Source organism: Mustelus asterias, chromosome 11 (assembly GCF_964213995.1).
Source record: "Mustelus asterias chromosome 11, sMusAst1.hap1.1, whole genome shotgun sequence".
Lineage (NCBI taxonomy): Eukaryota > Metazoa > Chordata > Chondrichthyes > Carcharhiniformes > Triakidae > Mustelus > Mustelus asterias.
In genome coordinates, this window is record NC_135811.1 from 62,581,666 (window position 1) to 62,596,759 (window position 15,094).

General features: G+C 44.6%; 1 protein-coding gene across 3 annotated transcripts in view; it reads right to left on the minus strand.

Moving 5' to 3' along the window:
- The window catches only part of hk1 (hexokinase 1), a 135,408-nt gene that overhangs the window by 29,769 nt on the left and 90,545 nt on the right, over window positions 1-15,094 (minus strand). For all 3 annotated transcript variants that reach the window (XM_078223677.1, XM_078223678.1, XM_078223679.1), the window contains one exon: window positions 2,092-2,396. In XM_078223677.1, the coding sequence (XP_078079803.1) occupies window positions 2,092-2,396 (305 nt within the window). The remainder of the gene's footprint in view (window positions 1-2,091; window positions 2,397-15,094) is intronic.

The window sequence follows — 15,094 nt, forward strand, 5'->3', positions numbered from 1 at the left end:
ATAGCTGCTATTTAAAGACACTTGATACTAAAACCCACACTAATTCTACAAAAATAAATTCCCTCCATTTGTTACAAGAAGAAACAAACACTTATTACCACATCAGGGACAGGTAATTCTTTAGTAACCTCTTAAAACTATCAAATTGTGAACATAGCTCCTTGCTGGGATAAGTAGTTCTGTTCCTGTGCCAAGCATTCAAAACGAGATAACTGTCAAAACACATTGGGATATCTAAACAATGGAGTCAATCGAAACTGAAAAACCAGGTGGCACCAGATGTCATGTCAATCAAAGCAGTCCAGGTGCAGCTGCTATGTTTTTTCCTCTAAATGAGTGCTGCTAAAGGTTATTTTTTCAATTTTAAAGGACTTTGCATTTAAATCACTGCAGATTATTCAATTTGAGATTCCAGGCAGTGCTTACTTCAGCTTTGAATGCATTAGACAACTTTTTCCCAATTACATTGGAACATTATCCCACTATATCTCAACAAAGGTCAACTTACCTTTCAGGACAGAGTCCCATGATAAACCGCTACACACATCTACATACTAATACTAATAGTGACATCTAACTGCTTCTCAAACATAACCAAATGGATTTTATCCTTTCCCTCTCCTGGACATCCTTTCTTTCCAACACTACAATGTCTTCCCTAATCAGTGCTGCCACCCTACATTTCTTTGTCCTTCCCTATCTTGTCCCAATACTTTATAACCTGGGATATTATGCACCCAGTTTTCACTGTTTTTAAGCCATGTTTCTGTTACTGCCACACCCCCACCCTGCCCACTCTCCCTTTCCTCTTCAAATCTCTTGAATGTCTTGTTATCTCCCAAATTGGTTCCCATTTTTCCTGCAACTTTGAACCCATCCAATCAGGTTTCCATCACTGCTGCAGTACCTCATCAAAGTAAACAAATGGCATCCTAAATGGTTGTAAACTGTCCCTCCTTGTTCTCCTCGACCTGAGTGCAGTTCTTGACATGGTTGATCACACCATTCTCCTCCACTACCATCCAGCTGAGTGAGACTGCACTCTCTCCTGCTTCCATTTTCATCTACCTAATCATAGTCAGAAAATCATCTCCAATGGTTTCTATTTTTGTTTCCCCACTGTTAATTCTAATGTCCCTCATGAATCCTTCCTAGTTTTCCTTCATGCTGCCCCTCAGCAATGTGACTAAAAACTTGACACCAGCTTCCACATGAAGCTGACATGATTACCACCTATCAACTCCTCCATTCTCTCAGTATTATCAAGCTGTTTTTCCGACATGCAGAATTGAACGAGCAGAAATTTCATGGTCCCCACTATAAATTCCGTTCCTGAGCCACCGATTCCAACCCTTTCCCCAGCTACTATCTGAGGCTGAACCAGTCTCTTTGCAAACTGTGTGTCAAGATTTGAACCCAAGGTGAGCCACCGACATATATTGGTGCCACCAGCAAGAACACCTATTTCCACATCTGTAACGATTGCTGCCTCAGCTCATCCACTGTCGAAACCTTCATCTATGCCATTGTTATCTCTAAACTTGACCATTCTAGTGCATTCTTGGCTGCTGTCTCACATTCTATCCTCTGCAACCTCGAGTTTATCCAAACCTCTGTCACAGGTATCCTAACTCGCACCCTAAGTCCCATTCACCCATCTCTACTGATCTTGCTGAGCTACAGTGGCCCTCAGTTCAACACATCAACTTTTAAATTCTCAATCCCAATAGCCTTGTCCCTCCCTATCTCCAGAACCCCTTCTAGCCCCACAATCCTCCGAGATATCTGTGTTCATTTAATTCTGGCTTTGAGTGTTCCCAATTTAAATGCTCTGCTATTGCTGGCTCTGCCTTCAGCTGCCAAGACTTTAAACTCTAGAATTTGCTCCTAAAGATGCTACTAAAATCTACCTCTTTTACTCTGCCTTTCATTCCCTCTCTAACAACACCCACATATTTCAGGATCTAACTGTTTTATAATCTCATGTGGAATGTTTTGGGATGTTTTATGTTGAGCAGTTAAGTAAATACAAGTTGTTTTTGTAAACTATAGCAGGTACATAAACCAAATGTAAAGGGATAAATTGGATACCTGTCCCATCTGGGGTGCTACGAACAAAGGTTGGCAGCATTTTCACTGTTGCAGCATCATGAGATTTCTTCTTTAAACCAAGCTCCATCTCTGTTCTCATCCTTTTCTTCACCTCAAACAGCTGCTCTTGTGTGAGTGTGAACGAAGCCAGTGTTTCGTCTATTTCTTTGCGTTGAGACACAAGTCTGGTGGCTACTGCAGTCACCATGGCAGCACCTTTTCCACTGCCACTTTCGGAGAGGAGGAACCGAACCTCACAGTCAGGAACCAGGCGTCTCACTGTTTTCTGGAAGCGTCTGGCAAATCTGTAAAGGAGACCAAACAATAGGAATTCTCCCATACACAAATGGAATGTTATATTCATAATTAAAAAAACACTAACATGAGAAACAAACTTAGGGCTGTCCCACCTCAGTTGGTAAAGCCAATGAGTGGTAAAATACAGATTCCCAGCTTATATTCCTACCGTGCTGAGTAGTCAGAATCACAGTAAGAAGTCTCTCACCACCAGGTTAAAGTCCAACAGGTTTATTTGGTAGCACAAGCTTTCGGCGTGTCGCTCCTTCTTCAGGTGAGCTGCTTGGTGATAGCAGGGTTTTTTAAAAAGTTATTTTATGGGATGTGGACATCACCGACTAGGCCAACATTTACTGCCTATCCCCAATTGTCCTTGGGAAGGTGGTGGTGAGCTGCCTTCTTGAACTGCTGCAGTCCATGTGGAGTAGGTACACCTACAGTGCTGTTAGGGAGTAAATTCCAGGATTTTGACCCAGCAACAGTGAAGGAATGGCGATACATTTCCAAGTCAGGATTGCTTGGAGGGGAACCTTCAGGTTATGACGTTCCATGTGGTTACATCAGTTGCCAGCTGAATTGTATCTTGAAGCAAGACCAGGACCAGCAATGTGACCCTTTCACCCATCTCGCATTCACGCCACTGTTCCTGCTCTAAGTTTCTATTCATGTTTCCAGACAAGGGTGTGGCATGCTTTATCATTCATTTAATTCAACACTGGTTAAGGATGCATGAGCTCCTTCACAAATAGAATCCCAATAATTTTCAGATATGATTCCAAAGAATCATACGCCGATTACAGCACAGACGGAGGTTCTTCGATCAGCCCTATCTATTCCAGCTCTGCAACAATTCAGGTAGCCTCACTCTCTTACCCTAGAACTCTACATTTTCTTCTGTTCAGATGATTCTCTTTTGAAAGTCATGATTGAATCTTCTTCTGCCACATTCTCAGGCAGCACATTCCAGATCCTATTCATTCGCTACCTAAAAAGGCCTGTCATTATGTCGCTTCTGCTTCTTTTGCCAATCACTTTAAATCAGCTTCCCTTGGTTAGTAACCTCTCAGCCAACTTCCATATCTAATCTGTCCAAACCCCTCATGATACTGAACACTTCTATCACATCTCCTTTCAACTTTCTATCACAATTCCAGATTTAAGGGCGGCACGGTAGCACAGTGGTTAGCACTGCTGCTTCACAGCTCCAGGGACCTGGGTTCGATTCCCGGCTTGGGTCACTGTCTGTGTGGAGTTTGCACATTCTCCTCGTGTCTGCGTGGGTTTCCTTCGGGTGCTCCAGTTTCCTCCCACAGTCCAAAGATGTGCGGGTTAGGTTGATTGGCCATGCTAAAAAAAAAATTGCCCCTTAAAGTGTCCTGAGATGCGTAGGTTAGAGGGATTAGTGGGTAAAATATGTAGGGATATGGGTATCGGGCCTGGGTGGGATTGTGGTCGGTGTAGACCCGATGGGCCGAATGGCCTTTTTCTGTACTGTAGGGTTTCTATGAAGATTCACCAATCTATCGGCGCATCTGATATTCATTGTCGTGAATTGTTTCTGCACCCTCTCTAACGCTGTTAAACCCTTCCTGAAGTAAGATGCAAAATACAGTAAACAAGATGCCTGTTGATATTGAACAGTCCTTTTGAAATGTTCACCAAACCTCCATTGCTTTTTTTACTCTATGGGTGTACCCATTGTGCCCAGAAGACTGGTGCCGAAACCCGGGACTGTTTACGGGTCTGGTCGAATGGCCACGACTGGGACACCAGAATAGTTACTGAACTTGATGAAGTGGGTCAAAATATAGTGGGTGATCATTGGTGATGAGAGAGTGTCTGAATTGATGAAAGACGTCTGAACTGAGCACAGACAGACAATGAGGCAGTTGACTCTGGCACCCTGCCTTAAACTGACTGTTAAGAGGAGAAATCTCCCACGCTGATGTTAGGAATTTGAAATGGGTGTCAGGGTTGCCTGAGGTGTGATGTTCAGACGTGAGTGATAGATAGAGACTGTCTGAGTGGTCGCCGGAGTTGAAGGACAAGCCTTCATGTGAAAGCCGGCTTAATAAAAATATTGTGTAAGTGGTGGTGGATCTGATCACCCCTGACAGGTATCATCAAACTCGGATAAGAGAAACCTAGGAGGGGGGAGAGCGAGAAAGGAGATTAGAAGACTCCTGGGTGATAAGTATAACCTTATCAATGTTATCAATATCAATGATGAGTATAACCTTATCAATAAGGGATGCGTGTAAAAACGGAACGGCAATAATCATGGGGGACTTCAACATGCACATTGACTGGCAGACTCAAGTCGGTAAGGGTGGAATGGAGGAAGAGTTCTTAGAATGCTGTCGGGATAGTTTCCTTGAACAGCATGTTACGGAACCGACGAGGGAACGAGCTATTTTGGATCTGGTATTGTGTAACGAGGTAGGTAGAATTAAGGATCTTATTGTGAAGGACCCTCTTGGGTCTAGTGACCACAACATGGTCGAATTTCTGATTCAGATGGAAGAGGAGAAAGTTTGGTCCCAAACCAGTGTCCTCTGTTTGAACAGAGGGAAATATGATAGGATGAGGGATGAATTGGCTAAGGTAGACTGGGAGAGCAGGCTGGCAGGTAGGATAGCTGAGGAACAGTGGAGGATTTTTAAGGAGATCCTTTTCAGTTCTCAGCAAAAATATATTCCAGCAAAAAACAAGGATTGTAAGAAAAGGGAGAACCAGCCATGGATAACGAAGGAAATAAAGGAGAGTATTAAAATAAAAACAGCTGCGTACAGAGTGGCCAAAAATAGTGGAGAAACAAGTGATTGGGAAAAATTTAAGAAACAACAAAGAGAGACTAAGAAAGCGATAAAGAAAGGAAGGATAGACTATGAAGCTAGGCTAGCAATTAATATAAAAAATGATAGTAAAAGTTTTTATAAATATATAAAAAGGAATAGAGTGGCTAGAGTGAATGTTGGACCCTTGGAGGACGAGAGGGGGGAGTTAATAGTGGGAAATGAGGATATGGCCGAGTCTTTAAATAAGTTTTTTGTGTCGGTCTTCACGGTGGAGGACACAAATAGTTTGCCAAATATTAACGATAGAGGGTTGGCAGCAGGAGAAATACTTAATACAATTAATGTTACCAGAGAGGCAGTGCTGGGTAGACTAATGGGACTGAAGGTGGACAAGTCCCCGGGTCCGGATGGAATGCATCCCAGGGTATTGAAAGAAATGTCAGAGGTAATAGTGGATGCGTTAGTGATTATTTATCAAAACTCGTTGCATTCTGGGGTAGTGCCGGTTGATTGGAAAACGGCTAATGTTACGCCGCTGTTTAAAAAAGGAAGGAGACAAAAGGCGGGTAACTATAGGCCGGTCAGCTTAACGTCTGTAGTAGGGAAAATGCTGGAATCCATTATTAAAGAGGAGATAGCAGGGCATCTGGATAGAAATGGTTCGATCAATCAGACGCAGCATGGATTCATGAGGGGAAAGTCGTGCTTGACGAACATGTTGGATTTTTAAGAAGATGTGACTAGGGCGGTTGATGGAGGAGAACCGGTGGATGCGGTGTTTTTGGATTTCCAAAAGGCGTTTGATAAGGTGCCCCATAAAAGGCTGCTGAAGAAGATTAGGGCACACGGAGTTGGGGGTAGTGTGTTAAAGTGGATTGGGGACTGGCTATCCGACAGGAAGCAAAGAGTCGGAATAAATGGGTGTTTTTCCGGTTGGAGGAAGGTAACTAGTGGCGTGCCGCAGGGATCGGTACTCGGGCCGCAACTGTTTACCATTTATATAGATGATCTGGAGGAGGGGACGGAGTGTAGGGTAACGAAGTTTGCAGACGACGCAAAGATAAGTGGAAAAGTGAATCGTGTGGAGGACGGAGAAGATCTGCAGAGAGATTTGGACAGGCTGAGTGAGTGGGCGAGGATATGGCAAATGGAGTATAACGTTGATAAATGCGAGGTTATACACTTTGGAGGAAATAATAACAAATGGGATTACTATCTCAATGGAAACAAATTAAAACATGCTACCGTGCAAAGGGACCTGGGGGTCCTTGTGCATGAGACGCAAAAGCCCAGTCTGCAGGTACAACAGGTGATCAAGAAGGCAAATGGGATGTTGGCCTATATTGCGAGGGGGATAGAATATAAAAGCAGGGATGTCTTGATGCACCTGTACAGGGCATTGGTGAGGCCGCAACTGGAATACTGTGTGCAGTATTGGTCCCCTTATATGAGGAAGGATATATTGGCATTGGAGGGAGTGCAGAGAAGGTTCACCAGGTTGATACCGGAGATGAGGGGTTTGGATTATGAGGAGAGGCTGAGGAGATTGGGTTTGTACTCGTTGGAGTTTAGAAGGATGAGGGGGGATCTTATGGAGACTTATAAGATAATGCGGGGGCTGGATAGGGTGGAGGCGGAGAGATTCTTTCCACTTAGTAAGGAAGTTAAAACTAGAGGACACAGCCTCAAAATAAAGGGGGGTCGGTTTAAGACAGAGTTGAGGAGGAACTTCTTCTCCCAGAGGGTGGTGAATCTCTGGAATTCTCTGCCCACTGAGGTGGTGGAGGCTACCTCGCTGAATATGTTTAAAGCGCGGATGGATGGATTCCTGATCGGTAAGGGAATTAAGGGTTATGGGGATCAGGCGGGTAAGTGGTACTGAGCCACGTCAGATCAGCCATGATCTTATTGAATGGCGGGGCAGGCTCGAGGGGCTAGATGGCCTACTCCTGCTCCTATTTCTTATGTTCTTATGTTCTTATGATGGCGGGACAAGGACAGTGGGGCCCGGGGACCCTGATACATGAATAAAAGGTTAAGAGAGACAAACTCATTAAACAGATGAACAAAGGGAGGTGGAACTTAGACCACCCACTAGACCAACAGCGAAAATGGTTGGAAAAAGAAAAGAAAGACAGAACTAAGAAAATTGGGGTTCTCTCAGTTCACCAATTGGCTGGATTAATTGGACCGGTCTCAGTCTCGAGTAAGAAATGGGCTGACGACAAAGCAAAAATTAAAACGTTGGAAACACACAATAGCGAATTAGAGAAGCGAAACCAACTTTTAGAGGACCCTGCCAGGGGATTCTTGCCGCTCTATGGGCCGGCCATACAACCCATGGCACCAGTGGGAGACCCTGATGAGGAAGAGGTCCATGATCTCGCTCCCATAACTCGGGCCGGGACGTTACAGCATCCCACTGCCCGATATAAACCCTTTACCCCAGGTGAAAGACAACAGATTTTGGCACCCCTGGGGAGGCTCCAGCTCCGGAGTAACAATAGCAAATTTTGGGCAGAACTGGACACCCTTTGGGTTGGACACCAGTTACATTTGCGGGATATACACCAGTTGGTACGGGCTGCTTGCCCGCAGGATAAGTGGAGACTAATGGGTGACGGTGGGGACCAGGCTAATGTCGCTGACCAAGCTTAGTTGGATTACCGAGGTGGAAGGTGGACATACACGACAGAGACAACCGCCGAGATCGAGGCAATGATTGAGCCATTTACTCGGTTTAAGGCGGAAGTCCAACGAGTCTTGGGTAATGCACCAACCAATTGGTCCAGAATTACCAATATTAAACAACAAAGGGGTGAAGGAGCCTCTGAATTTGGGGAGCGACTCTTTGGAGTATACCAAGAATGTTCGGGAATACCCAAAACTGCCCGAACAGATGGAGCCTTTTTACAAGCATTTAAAGATGGGCTATCGCCAGCTCACCAGAAAATCCTTAAAATGGGAGTTCTCAATACCCAGACTTATGATGAATTAGTAGAATGGGCATCTGAAATTAGAGATGGACCAGATGAGAAACTATACCCACGAATAAAACAGGAAACAGTTAGTGCAAACAGTCGAGGGGCTAAACCCAAGGGTACGTGCTATAATTGTGGGAAACCGGGTCACTTTGCCAGAGACTGTAGAGCTCCAAAGAGGGGCAGTAGAAAAACCACTATCTGCCTGTTTTCTAATAAGGTTGGCCACACTGAGGCCACCTGTTGGAGCAAGCATGGCAGACGAGTCAACTGCTTCCTCCTCCCCTCATTGACGAGGGAGGGAATTGACGGGAGGCAGCCCCCACAAGCCTGGGCAGAAAAGAGAGTAGAATCTACGTGTCTGCACTAGTAGGAGGCAGGCAATGTGAAATGTTGGTGGACACGGGAGCCTCCATATCCATCACTGATCTACCCTGACCCACCACCAATAAAATGATCTATATAAGGGGTGTTAACGGACAGAAGACCCCTGCCTACTTAAATGAAACCACCCTAGTAGAAATTAATAACCTGTATATACCTATGCGATTTTATGTATGTAGAAATAATGAAGGAACTATTATGGGAAATGACCTAATGAAGGAATACAAAGTCTTAATAGATTGCGGGAAAGGAGAACTGATTTGGCCCCGCCCCGATGGGGGAAAAGACAGGGTAGGAACATACGTAAACCATTTAGGAATCGTCCATGCAGCATCTGCAACAGGACGGGACTGGCAGTTAGAAGGTACTGGATTTGGTGCCATCTGCGCCTCTGTCCCCGGTGTGTGGGCAGAAACGAAACTAGATACTGGATTAGTCAAAATTGACCCTATAATAGTGGAAGGGCCAGAACATAAACCACATCGACAATACCCGATTAAGCCCGAAGCCAAAAAGGCAGTCGAGGAAATTGCGGCGGGATTGGTAAAAAGGGGAATCCTACGGGAAATCACTAGTACCACCAACTCCCCCACCTGGCCGGTGCCGAAACCGGACGGGAGCTATAGATTAACCATTGATTATACAGCTTCAAATAAAGTGACCCCCAAGCTACACCCCATCGTGGCTAGCCCCTCCACCATTTTAAATGGGTTGTCACCATCCCATGGAATCTTCACGGTATTGGATATCGCCAACGGATTTTGGTCCATTCCCCTGGACCCTAATTCACAAGATAAATTTGCATTTACCATAGGCGAAAAACAGTACACATGGACGAGGCTCCCGCAAGGCTTCCACAACAGCCCGGCTATATTCACCGGGTAATGAGTAAGATATTACAACAAGTAGAAGTCCCAAAAGGGAGCAGAATTCTGCAGTATGTAGACGACATCTTAATAGCCTCCGAAACTAGAGCAGAACATCAGATGGCGCTATACTCAGTCTTGAAACACTTAGAACAGGGACTAAAGGTGAGCCCCAGGAAAGCCCAAATAGGGAAAGAGCAGGTGTTATATTTGGGACACCTGATATCCCAGGGGACCAAAGAAATGCCACTGGACAGGAAAACAGCCATTCAGCAAATGCCAAGACCAGTAACCGTCCGAGGGGTAAGGAAGGTTTTGGGACTGTTTAATTACAGTCGCAACTTTATACCAGAATTCGCCAGGCTAGCCGAACCAATACAAAGGCTGATAAAAGGGGGGAAACCCGCTCTAGAAGTTATAGAGTGGGGATCAGAACACGAAGAGGCATATAGTAAACTAAAAACAGAACTAATGACAGCTCCGGGACTTGGACTGCCCAACGCTAATAAAGATTTTCACATCTATTGCAATAACGAGGGGGGAGGGTTTATTTGGGAGTAGTCACACAGGTCCATGGGGACAAGCAGCGGCCCGTGGGTTATTATTCCACAGCGGAGGGCCCCGTAGTAACCGGGTTACCCAGATGTATAGCCACACTGGATTGCGCAGCATGGGCACTAAAGGTCAGCGAGCCCATCATAATGTCGGGGAATATTGTTTTACACACCAAACATTCCTTAGTGGAAATGCTGAACACAGGAAAATTGCAGTCTGTCTCAAATATGAGAAGGGCGAAGTGGGAGGCAGTGCTTCTCCCACCCACTAAGTCCATCACCATTGTACGAGACATGGGAACGAACCCCGCAGAAGGAATGTTAGATGAAGGGAACCCACACACATGTGGGGACATAGATGAGGAGGTAGATGAAGGTAGGATAAAAGATGTGCCCCTGGAGGCACCATATATGGTCCTATTTGTGGATGGATCACGGAAATATGTAGATGGGTCACCACGAACAGGATGGGCGGTAGTGAATGCGGATTTACAAATTGTTCAAGCAGGAAGGATAGAGGGAGGCATGTCAGCGCAAGTGGCGGAACTGGCAGCCTTGATTCAGTCTTTTACAGAGGCTGTGGGGAAAAGGGTCAACATTCACACCGATAGTAGATATGCGTTTGGAATTATACATGATTATATGACAGTTTGGGGGAGAAGGGGGTTTATCACAATAGGAGGCATTCCAATTAAACATGGCCAGATAATAACAACCTTATTGGGAGCCAGCGAGCTCCCATCTGAAGCCGCAGTATTGAAGGTAAAAGCACACCACAAGGAACCGGATAAGCAAAGTCCTGAGTGGTATATGTTTAAGGGAAACCAGGCAGCCGACAGAGCGGCACGATCTGCCTTGGAAACAGGGGAAGTGCAGGCCTTGCCCGCCGCCTCGGCTAAAACCGAACCCCCGATAGACATCTCACAGCTACATACTGATACCCCTGAAGAAGAACTTGTGAGGGGGAAAACTCAAGGAGCTACACCTGATGGAGGGGGGGGGGGGGGGGGGGGCTGGGTATGGAGATTAAATGATAAAGTCCTAGCCCCGGAATGTATCCAGCATACTCTGATGCGGTTACATCATGGGCTGTCACATGTGGGGAGGGATGCCATGAAGACCAGTGTGGGGAAGGAATGGTGGTGGAAAGGAATGGGACGGGACATTGCCCGATATTGTTACCGGTGCATAACCGGTGCACAGTATAACCCTGGAAGACCCGTAAAAATCAAGATGGGGCACCAGCCTCGCCCTACGGGTCCCTGGGAACACCTGCAAATTGACTTTACAGGACCTCTCCCGCAGTCAGACGGGAGAACCTACTGCTTGGTAATAATTGATCAATTCACCAGATGGGTAGAAGCAGTCCCGACGAAAAATTGTTCTGCCACTACAGTGGCCAGAATGCTAGCTGAGGAGGTTATCCCAAGATGGGGGGCGCCTTTGCAAATAGACTCCGATCGAGGCACACACTTTACGGGGAAGGTAGTAAAGACCATATGTCAACTGACGGGGATAAGACAGAAATTTCACATACCCTACCACCCTCAAAGCTCGGGGATGGTGGAACGTATGAATAGGACACTTAAGACCTCCTTGGCAAAGGCCATGCAGGAATCAGGAAAGAGATGGACAGAAGTATTACCCGCCATATTAATGAAACTCAGAGCCGCTACAAATCGGACCACTGGACTGACACCATATGAGCTAATGATCAGAAGGGCTATGCAACTACCCGAGTCCATCATTACCGGAGGGACAGATGTAGACCCATTACGGGACAAGATTAGACGATATGTATTAGAATTAAGCTCCCAATTAAAAGATATGCTGAAAACAGTACGGGATAAATAAATAGCGGTAGATGAGTACAATGAACTAGAACAGACTCCGGAGATACCCCCGGCGGGCAGCAAGGTTATGGTAAAAACCTTACCTGAAAAACCTGGATTCGCCCCCAAATGGAAAGGCCCCATGAGGTTATCATTAGTGGAGACACCTGTGCCTGTATAGACATGATGTGGAGATGCCGGCGTTGGACTGGGGTGAACACAGTAAGAAGTCTCACAACACCAGGTTAAAGTCCAACAGGTTTATTTGGTAGCAAATTTGCTACCAAATAAACCTGTTGGACTTTAACCTGGTGTTGTGAGACTTCTTCCTGTATAGACATGCAAGGCAGAGGTGTCTGGAAACCCCGGACCCAGTTGAAAGAATACACTGGTACCAATCGGAAAACATGTAATGTGCAACAAAACAGTTAAGAGGGGAGTAAAGGGTTAAACACCAGCAGGCTGAGAGTTTCTCTCTCTCTCTCGACAAGGGAAAGAGAGAGGGGTGAAAATGTGCGATCGAGAGCCACATGTGGTGGAATAGGGTATAGCAGATCAAAGTTTAATAAACTATTCTCCCCGGTTGAAAGTTTACAATAGTGCATCGAACAGAGATTTGGGGAATGTGGGAATAATAGCATTAGATTACATCTGAAGAGTCGTAAGGAGAGTTAACCATTGAAGCACACAGTAGATTCGATCTCATGTCTGCCTAGGCAGAGCTGTAGAAATAATAATTATGTGCATTTTGAGCTTAAACCTGTAAGAAAGTGTAAACGTCTTAATCAGTAGAGATATTTAAAAGTGACAAAAATAAATGGATTATTTGGATCAGGCTTTTGTTACAAAGTGTATTCTTGATAGAACTGACAATGAAAAGAAATGCCAGACGGGCTAATAGGGAGTGCCCGCCAAATTGACAAATCCATATAATTGAGATAAGAAAATGCTGGGGAAGTGTTTATTACAAACTGTTCAAGATTAAAGTGATAAGATTTCTTGAATTTACTTCTGTTTCGAGTTGAATTACAGTTTGGAAGACAGCAGAATAAAAGTGACTGTTACGGTATTAAGTCTGAATAAATGTTGGAAGTTTCCATGTGTATCTGTGTGTTTAACAACGTGATTGCGTGAATGTTTTGTTGTTGTTCGCTTTAATGTTTTAATGTTGAGAAAGGAGTTAAACCCTGGAAGGACCATGTGCACTTTCCTTGTCTTAAAGTTGAAATTATAAGAGTGTAGTTGAAAAGTTAAAAAAGGTAATTTTGTGAAAACAAAGAAAAGCAGGAACAAAAGAATAAGATGAATATCCTGTCTCTGAGTCAGTTTAAAGTGTATCAAATTAGTGAAATGAATTGTAGTTCTGATTACCCCAAGTTACAGTAAGAGATTAACCTCAGTTGTTAATACAAATAAAGAAGCTGTCCTTGAGTATTTTTAATCTGCATTTGATGCCAATCATCGAACACCATGAATTGCTGGAACTTGTGTTGCCAGTTAGTTATTTTTAAATAACATGATAATAATATGAAATTCAAGACTTGTGTGATGTTCCGATAACATGCAACAAATTACATCATTTAAATCATCTAACATTGATGATAGTTCTGATAGTGTAACTCGTTAAAATTATATACTGCCGTTGGAATTGCATGTGCCATCTATTGTTCAAGGTTTAAGAACCGTGGGGTTATGCTGCAACTGTACAGGACCTTGGTGAGACCACATTTGGAATATTGTGTGCAGTTCTGGTCACCTCACTATAAGAAGGATGTGGAGACACTGGAAAGAGTGCAAAGGAGATTTACCAGGATGCTGCCTGGTTTGGAGGGTAGGTCTTATGAGGAAAGTTTGAGGGAACTTGGGCTTTTCTCTTTGCAGCGGAGGAGGTTGAGAGGAGACTTGATAGAGGTTTATAAGATGATGAGGGGGATAGATAGAGTGAACGTTCAAAGACTATTTCCTCAGGTGAATGGAGTGGTAACTAGGGGGCATAACTATAGGGTTCATGGTGGGAGATATAGGAAGGATGTCCGAGGTAGGTTTTTTACTCAGAGAGTGGTTGGGGTGTGGAATGGACTGCCTGCAGGGATAGTGGAGTCAGAAACTTTAGGAACATTTAAGAAGCTATTGGATAGGCACATGGAGTACTTCGGGATGATAGGGAGGAAATAGCTTGATCTGGGTTTCAGACAAAGCTCGGCACAACAACGTGGGCCGAAGGTTCTGTGCTGTACTGTTCTATGTTCTATGTTCTATTCCCGTCCTATTCATGTATTTGTCAAGATGTCCCTTAAAAGTCACTATCGTATCTGCTTCCACTACCTCCCCGGCAAAGCTTAAAACTTAGCCAGCTAGGAATCTAACCAAAACATTTCTAATCAAGTAACTATTGTTATATGTATTGTGCTTGTTATTGTTCTAAAAATGCAGGAATTCTGATCTGGAGCTCAGTTTAAAAATGGAAACAGATTAATTTAAAAATTAAATTAAGAGGGTTTGGATATACCCGAGAAAATCAAATCCTGAAGTTCCAGACATTGAACCATTCTTTGCCATAATTTGTAATAACTTGCACAATTAACATACCAGGAAGTGAAACCGGATTATTTGAGAGAGAGAGAGAGAGTTGGTGACTGGCTTTGCAGCCAGACTCAAAAATCTTGCAGCATTCGGCTACACACAACAGATGGCTCATTCGATTATCTGTGTTTTTAAAGAGCTGTGTCTGGCAGCATAAACTATTGTAGTCATGATGTGACGATGCCGGCGTTGGACTAGGGTAAACACAGTAAAAGTTTTAACAACACCAGGTTAAAGTCCAACAGGTGTATTTGGTAGCAAATGCCATTAGCTTTCGAAGCACTGCTCCTTCATCAGATGGATCCATAGGGTGCACTTTATCGTCCTTTAAGAAACATTACCAGCCCAGCTACGACAGATCAGATTCCCCACTCTACTTTGTTGTGAAAAATAAACAGATGGGATCTATCTGCCTGATAAGAAATGGAACCATACCTGTTGGCCGTAGCTACTGTATGCAGCAGATTGATATCACTAATGACGCTTGGGCCATGATACAGGTCACAGTCCAGTGCCCCAAAGCCACCGTCCCGGTTAGCCTCTCCGCTGCTTATATAAGCGAGGTGACTGCATATAATGGTACCTATTTTGTCTGTGGAAGCAATGCCTATCCGTGGCTTCCCTGGAATTGGGCAGGATCCCTGGATTGGGCGGCACGGTAGCACAGTGGTTAGCACTGCTGCTTCACAGCTCCAGGGTCCCGGGTTC